This window comes from Cariama cristata, unplaced genomic scaffold, assembly GCF_000690535.1.
Source record: "Cariama cristata isolate BGI_N322 unplaced genomic scaffold, ASM69053v1 scaffold31707, whole genome shotgun sequence".
Classification (NCBI taxonomy): domain Eukaryota; kingdom Metazoa; phylum Chordata; class Aves; order Cariamiformes; family Cariamidae; genus Cariama; species Cariama cristata.
This window is the reverse complement of record NW_009626541.1, coordinates 8,344-19,625: the sequence shown is the minus strand read 5'-3', so window position 1 is coordinate 19,625 and position 11,282 is coordinate 8,344. Positions and strand designations below refer to the sequence as shown.

Genomic DNA, 11,282 nt, shown 5'->3' with positions numbered 1-11,282 from the left:
GAGGCCCAGGCCCGCAGCTGCCATGGTGGCTGAGGTCACCTGGGTCAGTCGTGCTGGGGGGGGATAGTCCCAGTCTCTCACTTCAGCATCTGGGAAGTGGGCTCCAGAAGGAATATTACATTTCTTTTGGTAACTCTGCCAAGAAAGAGAGGAAATCCATAATTTGAGCAAAATACTTTAACTTTTTTTGTGGGGCAGGGTGAGGTAGGAAGGGGGAAATGAAAAATCCTTTATAATGGGTTGCTTGGGATGGCTTTTATCCTAGAACTCTCTCGGGCTGTGAGAAGTGTTCAGCTTCTCTTTCTTAGTGTAGCAAAGCCTTTGTAAAGGGAGCTTCCATCAGTAGTGCATGCAATTAGAAACATGTGTTAGCTCAGGTCATGTATTGCACTGTATGGCTTGGGATCCTGATAGTGTGCTTTTTGGATTAATTAGCTAATAACAAAGATAACCTTGCATGTTCTGGATCATGTAACTTTATCAGCTGTTGATAATTGTGGTGCCCTAGCAGAGGTGGTAAAATGATGGACTCTGATGGGCTTTGAGAACATCTTGCTTGAATTTTGTTGAGTTTTCACATTCAGTGTTTGCTGGTTCCTTCATCCTGTGTTTCCTGTCATCCTTCTGGGATGTTGGGCTGTACTTCAGTTGCTTTCTGGTGCAGGGCTGTGTAGGTCCTGGTAAAAATAGCAATCCTGTCTCAGTGAGTCAGCCTTCAGCAGTCTTGAAGTTCACTGTTGGGTGGCTTCCCTGAGAATGTGAATGCCAAGATCTTGATTTCACAGAGCACTTAAGCATGCACTTGAATTTTAAGCGCGTGGCTTAGTATTCTGCTGGATTGCATGCTAAGAAAGGTCAAGGTATTCATTGGCTGGTGGATAGCAGTCTCTCCGCAGCATTTTGCATAGCATTTATCTTCATAAGGTGGTTTAGTCTCCTGAATCTCTGGATGTTCGATCCAGAGGTACTTGGTTAAGTCAACCAAGCGTAGATGTGTGATGTCTGTTGATTGTCTCAGGTCATCATGGAACAATTCTTAAAGATTTGCATGTATAGAAAGTGTGTTGATCATGATTGAAGCAAAATAGTCTTTGTTAGGGGGGAAAAGGATCTTTTTTTAATCAAATGATTAAATTTATATAGTGATGTCATTTTTAACTTTCTAAGATTTGAGAATTGCTCTTGTGCATTGCAGTGATGCTTATCACCTTTTTTGATGTATTCTGGGAGTTGCTCTGGGGGGTGCTGTTGAGGAACCAAATCAAATTGTATCTCAGCACTTGATTCCATCACTGCGCTTGATTTAACTTCTCTTCTGGTGTAGATATTGATTTAACTTCTCTTCTGATCAGATATCTCTGACCAACACTGGAAAATCATTGCAGTTCCATCTCTGCTGCCCTGGTATTGGCAAAGGGGTATCAGTCCAATTTCTACGTCCCCTTTCTCATGGCTTCCATATGTTTGATCCCCTTTCTTGCCTCTGTTTTGGACAAATAAAATCTCTGGTAAATAAAAGGTGGATGCTTCTAAGGCATGTTTAAATTAGCTGGATCCAGAATTGCTATATGGAAGAGGCAGGCTGGATGTGTAATAGGTCTATCAACAGTAAAACAAACAAAAAGACGAAACAAATAGAACCCCCCAAAACCCCACCAGACCTCCTCCATATAGTCCTCCCCACCCAACCCTCACCCCTTCCAGACAGGAACTGTTGATTCATGTGGAAGAATTAGGTGTCCGTTACAGGAGTAACTGCAGTAGTGAACTGGTACTCTGGGTCGAGCCAATGTGGGACTCTTCTGAAATTCCTCTTTCAGAAGCCAGAGGATCAAGGCCTGTCCCCTCAACTAGAAAAATGACCAACAGTGTAAGATGGAGGCTGCTTTTTTGACCTTGGATTCGCCTTTTTCAGAGCCTTGGAAATTACATCTAGTCTTAGTAGGGTTTGAGTGTTCAGCTCAGGATGTCTGGTCAGGCCAGTACATGTTGGGAGGGGGTTGTGGCATGAGTGCGTTTTCCGTCACTGTGCAAGCTGGTGACTTAAAGTCTGTATGTGGGGAGAACTTAACTGAGGGTTGAGTGTGGGGAGGAGAAGTGTTTTTGGAGTAATGAATGGAATTGGATGTAGGCGGAGAGCCTCAACTCTGTCTGGGAGAGTAATAAGCAATGAGGAGGCTGCTGGACCTGACCTGACTCTTCAGTGCTGTGCATTCCTCATCTCAGATGCTATCTGGCCCCATGAGCTCCTGCAAGTGCTCCCTTTTAAAAAAGGAATTCCTCTTCTTGCAGCCTAGGCTAACTCTGTAGTTTTGGTTTGTTTGTTGTTGTTTTGTTGTGTTTTTTTTTTTAAAGGACTACAAGAAATAAAGAGCTCATGGCTTCCTAAGTTCATTTTTATTTGGTGTGACTCTACTGATCATAAACTTATAGTTGCAAAGCTTTCTAGGGGATGAAAAGCTTTTCTATCTGTGGTTTCTGTTTTTGTTTAAAATGGGTCACATGCCCAGGAATGCAGTCAAATTATAATGGTGACTAAGTGCCGGAAAGCATAGAAAAGGGGAGGGAATGGTGAGCAGAAAAAAAGGAGCCTGGGGCTATGGAAGGAAGGCTGGGAAAATGAGAATCTGGCCAGGCCCCAGGGCCAGGTTAGAGATTCCTACACCCATTAACAACCACAGGAGATGTTTATTTACAGGTAGCTAATCTTTGTTTTAAAAATGACAGAGTACCCAAAAACCCCACTTTTGGGAAGAGGGTTGGGGGCACAGTAGGGATGGGAGGAGGGAACTGGTTCTGATTGGTCACCAGTCCTCATCTCTCAAGATTCTTCCCTTCATCCCATCCATCTGGGAACATTGGCTGTTGAGAAATGCATGAGAGGGGGATAAACTCTTGTAATCTAGTAGGTGGTTCACAACCCCTAGTTACAAAGGATAACTTCAAGAGTTTCTTCTTGTTTGTACTTTTCTGATCTTTTCTACATTAGCAGCTCCACCAAGGATTTTGAATAATTAAGTTTATGATACAAGAAAGACGGGAGCTAAAACTGCCTTTCCCTCCCCCTTTAATCAACCCTGGATCATAAAAGCACAACAGATGTTGAGCAGCTGCTGGAACTGGGTATGTTCATGTAGACTCTAAAGAGACCTTGGTCCCAGGTCTCTGTGGTACCTACCTTTTGTCACCTCTTGAGCTCTGTTGATCCTGGCTTGTCTCGGCTCGTCCTAATAACTTTGATTTGTATCCCAGCAACTGCTTATGAACTATAGTCTCTCTTTTAGTAACTTTGACTGTAAGTAGAGAATTTTCCAGCGAAGTGGTGGAATTCTCTATCCTTTGGTGAGCTGCTGCAAAAGATAGTCCATCCTGGGGCATGTGTGCATTGGGTGGTTATACAGATGAATAAATTTTATTTTTAGTTTGAACATATCCTGATTTCTGATCATTGTATCTGGTTATGCGGTGGTCAGGTGGATGAAGGTCTGGAGCAGTTTCTTTACTAGTCTTCTGACCAGACACAGTCTTCTGGCTCCTGGTTTCAGTGTTCTCCTGACCAGTGTTTCCTCCATCTGTTCTTGTACGGTGGTGTCCTTGTTTTAACTGGCTTTCTTTAGTCTCTATTAGAAGAGTGATGTGCTGTTTCTCTGGTTGTCCTGGTGGTTTTGTTCCATGTCATCTTGTCTTGATTACATTTCGTCTGAACCTGTGTTGCATTCAGTATATAAGATCAGGTCTTGATCAGACTTAAGGCTTGTACACTAATGATCATCCGGGATGGCTTTCTATGCTGATAAGCACCCACTCTGCTCAGTGTTCCTTTCCTGTCAGCTCTCATGAGTGTGCTTGCTCTAGCGTGATTCAGGCACCATCGGTGTTTGCCAGTTCATCCTTTGTGGAACCAGAGTGAGACAACACCTGTGACCAGCTTGGGTGTATTAATTGTCCATATAGCATCAGTCCTGGTTGCTAATCTCATCTCTCTTCCTCTGTCTGCAGAGCGGCTGGCATTCCAGTAAAGGAAAGGGTGAAAGTATCTCAGAACTGGAGGCATGGACGCTGCCGGAGGGAGACGGTCCTGAAATGGAAATGCAAGCAAGTGACACCATTCTCTTCTTTGTTCCATGTCAGCTGCTGTGGGGCCTTGGGTTTGTGTCTCTGCCCTGAAATGAGATGTTTCCTTCTCCTTGTGGTCCACAGAGTCTTACAAGTGATGTTGCTGGTCTGTTTTGGGTATTGCTGGCTAGCTGGATGTGGGGTAACTGGAGTGGCTGTCTCGCCCTGGGGATTCATTCTGAGAGCTGAGAATTGCTTTCTTAGTAAGAGCTTGAATTTGTGCAGTTCTAGTTGGATTCAGCAATCTTTCCTACAGACTTCAAACTGTTATGTTCCTATCTATTGCTGTGTACCATGAGCAATTTTCTGTCCTGCTGCCACAATGAGCATACATTGATCCCAGACGTGGACTTATGTGTCCACTCAAAATGCTTAGTTTGTTTCCCATGCTTTGTCCTGCCCCCTGATTTGGATGTACAAATCTAAAATGCTAATTGTCATTCTCCTACCTTATACTGCTTCATTCTCCTACCTTATGCTACTCTCCTTCACTAAAAAACCAAAAGTATATTTGACAATAATGAGAGGAGATTGTTGTTAAATGTTTGCTTGCAAAGGTGTACTCAGCTTTCAAAGCAAAGCATAAGATAGATCTCTTATCTGAAGAGCACACCTAATTCTTTCGCCTTCACATCGTCAGACAGAAGGAAAAATGAGAAAGACTATGGTTTGTTAGCTGCTGAAGAACAGGGACCTGCTACTGAGCTTTCATGCCTTTTTGTGCTGTGTAGATTGAAGTGGTGGATAATGTGCCACTGCTTGTGTGAAGTCCTGGGAACAGCTGTAATGAGCAGAGTGGTTTTTGGTGCAGGTTGTATACCTGCCTTTGAAGTGCTTGCAACCATCTGTGAAGACCGGCTCTGTGGATGTTAGAGATCATTACTAAACCAGCTTCCCAAGTGAAAAGGCAAGGACTGATTTAATGAGGCCACCATCCAAACGGCATCCTCTAATTTTCATTTATCCTGCTTCAAATTTGTTGCTTCTCCTTATGAAAAAGCCATAGAAAAAGGTAAAAAGCTAAACTGCAGCAGGAGGAGAGCCATGGAAACTGGCTGTAGTCTAGGTAAGCTGGATATTCGCTTGCTTTTAGAGCACTGCGTAGGAGTGGAGGAAGGAAGGGGAAATCAAAGCCCACCTAAAACCAAAGCTGCTGCTCCAAAGATGCCTTTTATTTTTTCCATGCATATGATCAGGTCCCAGATGAACATTATAATCTATGCTCAACTGCTTTGTCCGTGTGACTAAAAGCCTGTTATTGGAGATGAATGCAGGCAAGCAGGAACTTTCTATCTAATAAGCAATCTTGTCCTCTTGCTTGTTTCTAGTTCCTCATTGTGATGTTAGGAGGTGTGGCTGTATGTAGTGGCTGTGCTGACACAGAAAATCATGACCTCTGAGGATGATCTGCAAAAAAGAGGGAGACAGGTTTTTATGAGAAGCCCCCCTGCTTTCAAAACAGTTTGTTCCAGAATAGTTTGAAAACTGAAAGGCTGCTCTATGGAAAGGCTCTGGTTTTGCTCAATGTTTGCATGGGTATTGGTGCACTCAGCAATGAGTGCAGAGTGGAGACAATTTCACTTATCCATGCCCCACAGGACACGAACCACATGTCTCTTTGTATCTGGCCTTGCTGTATCCAGGGGGCCTATTTGCTGATTCTCTGGTGGCCACACAAAAGCAGGAGCTTGAGCAAAGATCTCACTGCCTAAGTGTGAGGTGTAGCCTGTTCTTTCTGTATTTTGGTTTTGTTTTAAGAATGAACTTCTTGTGATGACAGACTTGATTCAGACGTTGCTTGAGTGTCTCCTTCTCAGTCCCCTGGGAAGTGAAGCATATTTTCCACTTGTAACTTCAGTCTTCAAAATACTTGGGAACAGCTCCTTTGGCAATCCACTGCTCTTGGCCTGGAACCTGTCTGTAGGAACTTGCTGCTGTCCCATAGATAGCAAGGGGCAGAAAGGGTGTATGGGCTCTTCTGAAAGACAGGCAACGGAAATCAAGAGGTTGCTCTACAGTTGCTTTTGGCTCAGCAGTGGAAGAGGTGTGAATGTGGAAAAATACTTCCTCTACGTGATGAGCATCAAGTTCTTGGATAGCCTCAGGCTTACGCCGCTGCTTTACTTATCGGCATATAGAGGATGCAGGAGGACTTTCTGTCTATAGGAAGACTTGTGTTATTGGATGTGACCTGCTCCCCTGCTCGGATGCGTGTGAAACAGCAGCAGCTTTGTGGTCTCTGCTGGGAATCAGCAAATAACGTCCAGGATCAAGACTGACTGTTTGCACTAAGAGCCTGATATTGAAGGCTCTGTTAGAAATGCTCAGCATAGCTCGCAAATGCCTGATAGTCTAGTTTCTTAAAAAGTACAGGTCGGTCAGAGAGCCTTAAGTATTTCCTCTCTAAACTCACTAGACTCTTGGCCATCTTCTCTTTCAGAGATTCCATGCTTCCTTTTCTTCGGCTCTTGGTTAGAAAAATGCCAGCAATGTGATCTGCTCTGCATGTTGCTGGAGAAGCTTCAGTTCTTAGCTATGGTACTATATTAAGCCCTGCTTTTGCATGTGACCAGCAGCTCCAACTTCACAATTTTTCTGAGTGGGCATTTGCTTTCGTTGATATGTTTACATATACAATCTTTTTTTTTTCTTTTTGTGTGTGAGACTTTTTGTTTTGTTTTCTTCTCCCCACTCCTGCACCCTCCACAACCTGTTGTCTATTTGCAGTTTGATGCCCTGGTTGGAGCTGGATGGCGAGTATCTCTACCTGTCTCAAGCAGAGAACATCCAGGCCTACCGGCTCTGTCCGGAGGGTACAGGTTTGCAGCGTCACCCTCAAGCTATCTTCTCTGGACACCAGGAGGACGTATGTCGCTTTGTTCTTGGCAACTCCCACATTGTCAGTGGAGGGGGGTAAGTTGGGTGAATTGAAGGAACCCAAGGAGCGTGGCAGAGAGGTTGGAAAGATTTTGTGTTACTCCAGCCCAGAGCAGAGGGATCAATCTTGCTACACCATGTCCTCGTACTTGGCTGTGTTCAACTGTTGCTGCTGCCTTTCTTATGATTTGGTTCTATCCTGAAGAAGCTTTTGCTACAACAGTGGAGGAGCTGTGTCTCATGCTGTTGACCTTATAAAGTGTCCTTTTCTCTTTTGAACTTGTGTAGGTGTCCAATCAGGCAATCCAGACTGATGTGTAATTTTCCTTTCTTTCCCTGTTAGAGTCAGGGTAGCTAGACTGTATTCTAATATTCAGAACTGCTGGTTAACTGGGACCACGGTGATGCATAAAGCTTTCTAGAGACAAGTATATGTTTGTTAGACCTACTGATACAATTGTGGAAAGGGGGAAATCTGCCAAGCATTCCAGCACACACACACTTCTCCAATTAATTTTGCATTTGATTGGCCTTTTTCCATTACAGTAAATGACAGAATGGTTATTTATAAAGTTTTAGCTATTAATATACACAGCACATAAGTACAAAATTGGGAGATGCAAGCATGGCTGTCTGCCCTGGATATCTTGAGCCTCTCCCCTGTGAACTGTAGCCCAAAATTCAGGTGAAAATGAAGGCATGCATTTTAAAATTCCAGTAACTGTATTGGTTGAAAAAAGTCTAAATGTCTTTGTGGTTAATTCAAAGCACAATACCCTGCAAGGCTGCTCTGAAATGAATGAAAAGCTGAGGCTTGGACATGGGTCAGAATGACCTCTCACTTGTTCCCTTACTCCAGCCATTCAGAGTCCAGCCAGCATTCTGGCAAGCTCAAAGCAGTAGGAGGTGAAATGGCTGCTTTGCTAGTTTCTGCAACTTAACACAAAGTGGAGGGTGGAAATATAGCCAGGAAAATTTTCATGTGTGGCAAATCAGGCTTTGACTGGCCAGATGTGGGATTGCAAGAGAACAGGTGATGTGTGAGGAGTGGAGGGTTAATAATTCTGCATAAATTTCAGCTCCCATGAGAGATCAGTCCTGGTCTTTTGTGGCACTCTTAAGCGCTAATGGAAGGTGCATGTGCAAGGGAGACGCAGATGATACAGACTCCCTGCCTGGGGATTTGTTTTTCAGAGATGGAAATATTGTCCTTCACAAGATCCACGGGTCCTACAGTGTCAAGTTCTCTGCACATGAACAGGAGGTGAACTGTGTGGATTTCCAAGGTGGCATCATTGTCAGCGGCTCCCGGGACAGAACAGCAAAGGTGAGCAGTGATGTTCCAGCAGCTGCAGGTGCTGCTGCAGAGGTGATCTCAGAGGTCTTGTGCCATGAATGTTTAAGTGTCAGCAGAACTGTTGTGAGCCCTGTCTTGTGTGTCTGCAGGAGGAGCACTGGGTATCCTGGCTTAGGCTCATGTCTCTGAAAAGATGCTTGCTGTGCCAAGCTTTGAAGAAAGAGATTTGGCAGTACTTTGACTTCAGCTGCTGGTTTAAACTAGGAGGTGCAGAAGGTGGCAGCTGATCTTTCACTGTACATCTGTCTAACACTGTAATGGAGATCCATGCCAGTTAGTCTGAAACTTGATGTATGTATCTCAAGCACATCCTTGCTTTGTAATGTAGTGCTGCTTCACATGCTCTCTGTTGTATAGTTGATTTCTTTAAGGGATAGCATGATATCTTTTCCAAATCTGTGGGGTTGTGGTTCTTGGTGGGATTTTTTTATGGTTCTTGGTTTGCAAACCAGGAGTGAAGTTACAACTATGAATACTGTTAGCTCCCATTTTTCTCTTCCAATTGGCATCACTGAATCCTGTCACATAATTTGTGACTATTTCTTTTCGAGGCAGGACCTTGTTGATTTTTGTCCTTCTGGATCTGATTGGCAGTGCTGTAGTCCTACATGGACCTGGAGAGTTGTTCTTCTGAGCTGTAACCAGCTCTGTTCTAGTAGCTTAGGACCACGTAGGTGTTTCACCCCTGTCCTGTTACCATGATGCAGTACCCATGGTATCTTCACAACCACTTGTTTCATTGTTGGAAGTGGTTGCTGTGTGTTGAAAGCTTTGGCTGTTGCTCAGAGTAAGCTGATGAATGCTCTTGGTCCCTGGTACAGATCGTAGAGTGTTAATGGAGGTAAGAGGAAAAACTGCTATTCCTGTTTTGCAAGAGGGGAAGTTGGGGCAAAGAGAGACTTAGCTGTATCTTTCGGGATTTTCTAGGAAGTGTGTGGTAATAGGTAACTATCTGGCAGACTGCTGAGCAGAATGACCCTATCTGTTCTTGTTGGTCTCTCTGTATGGGTGTACTCCTGGCTAAGATCACTCCTAAGTAGAGCAGTCTTTAGATGCAAAGGGCACTGTTGGGGATGCTACTCACCTCCTGGGAGCAAGGCCTTGATGCTGCTTTGTCTCACAATTAAGCAGGGCTGCTCCTCTCTCTTCTGTGGAGCCTCTTTTCTGGGAGAGTGCCTTCTTGCTGCTTTCCTGGCAACTGGAGGACAGACCTCCCCGACCTTGAGAACAAATTCCTGAAGGCCAGAAGGGAATTTAAGGCTGTTTTTCTTGGAGCTAGTGTGAGACCTTGCCCACCCAGTGCTCCCCACAGCATAGGCTCTAGGGATGCTCACCTTTTTTTTTTTTTTTTTATCATCTCTTTTGTAGGCTGCCTTGTTTGCATGAATGAGACTCTTGGAGGGTGGAAGGGAATCCCTACCAGCCTTTTAAAGGGGCTCTAAGTGTCTAAGCTATTGAGGGCTCTGCTGAGTGTTGATTAGGACTAAGCCCTGAAGAGCTGCTAATGTACATTCCTGTGTGATAGGCACCAGATACTGTGCTCTGAGCAATATTTTTAACCTGTAGGAGATAGGGATGCCTTAAAAGAGTTAAGCTTTTCTGCTGCTTTTGCTGACACTAGGTGCTAAATTCCCCGCTGACAAGAATAGCCTGCAATCCTGGGCATTATCAACAAACAAACAAATAAGGCACTCCCAGCTTTGAAGTCTTGAAGTGAAACATTGGGGGTTGGTTACAGAGAACTGGGGTCTCGGGTGCTGTGGGCTAAGAACGAAGGCGAGGTGGAGAAAATGAGGGCCACAAGCAGAGGCCCCAGCAGCAATCTGGGGGGCTTTATTAGGACCCAGAAACAAAGAGGTGTGTGTGTGGTGAACTGGTGGAAGAGGATGTGCATGTATGCACTGATGGGGGAGGGAAGAGTTTCTCTCACATTGTCAGTAAGCAAGGGGGGCCTATTTCAGAATAACCTGGGGAACACTTAAGAAACTTGGTCGAAAGGGAGTAGGTTTATAAAAAAACCTATTTTACAGGATAGCAAATGATTAATTTTATAGATAATAGGAATGGAAATTTTTCAGGGATGATACAAAGTCTTCCCACGCTGTTCAAGAGAACAGCAGAGATTTGAGCAAATCCTACCTCTTGTTTATTTAACTACAAAAGATGAGAAGTCTCTGTGTTGAGTGCTGCCTTAGAGAGCATGTGGTGATGGGGGTGCTCTCTCTGTTACCAGTGGGATGGAAGGTCGTACTTATAAGCTGAATCTTTGTGTAACTTTAAGTGCTTGTTTCTGCCAGTGATTGAAGGCTCTGCTCCTCAAAAATAAGTAATGGGAATTCAGGGAGAGGATCTCAGGGAAGGTGAGCGTAGCAGTTTTGGCAGCTCTTTCAGCACAACGTTAGCAGCATGCATCCTACCTTCTGCACCTTCTGGGTGATGTGGCATAATGTGCATCTCTCTCTTTAGGTTTGGTCCCTGTCCGCAGGCAGAGTTGGGCAGTGTCTACATACAGTGCAGACAGAGGATCGAGTGTGGTCCATTGCTATCAGCCCATTATTAAGGTAACTGAGATCTCTTTATTCCCAATTTCCAACAGAGAGAAGTAAAGGAGCTGGATAGGCTGTGTGTCCGCAAATCTCTCCGAGGCACCAGTGTGACACTTCAGGGACTTGATTTGGGAGAAGGCTGCTCAGGTACTTGCTGGCAGCAGGAGCTCAGGAAGGAGTGTGTGGTCTTTTTTCCCCATAACAGTGGAGTAATCCACTCATAAAGAGGCTGTGAAAATGGCCCTGTGTTCCTGTTACTGTCTCAGGTGGGACTTGTTCATTCTTACTTGCAGAGTGAACTTTCTGACTTGCTAATTAGAAGTCATGAACTGGATCATCTTGAAGTTTTCTGTACTGAAAAGATGCCAACTTGTATTCTCATTCTC

At 44.4% G+C, this 11,282-nt stretch overlaps 1 protein-coding gene across 1 annotated transcript; it reads left to right on the top strand.

The window, feature by feature from the left end:
• Positions 1-3,999: 3,999 nt before the first annotated feature.
• On the top strand, positions 4,000-10,911 carry LOC104164676 (F-box/WD repeat-containing protein 4-like; the record flags this gene model as incomplete). The annotated part of the gene is made up of 4 exons (XM_009704078.1): positions 4,000-4,095; positions 6,844-7,029; positions 8,188-8,320; positions 10,817-10,911. Coding segments are annotated over 4 exons (510 nt in total), but the record flags the coding sequence as incomplete, so codon positions are not given.
• Between the last annotated feature and the right edge of the window lie 371 nt (positions 10,912-11,282).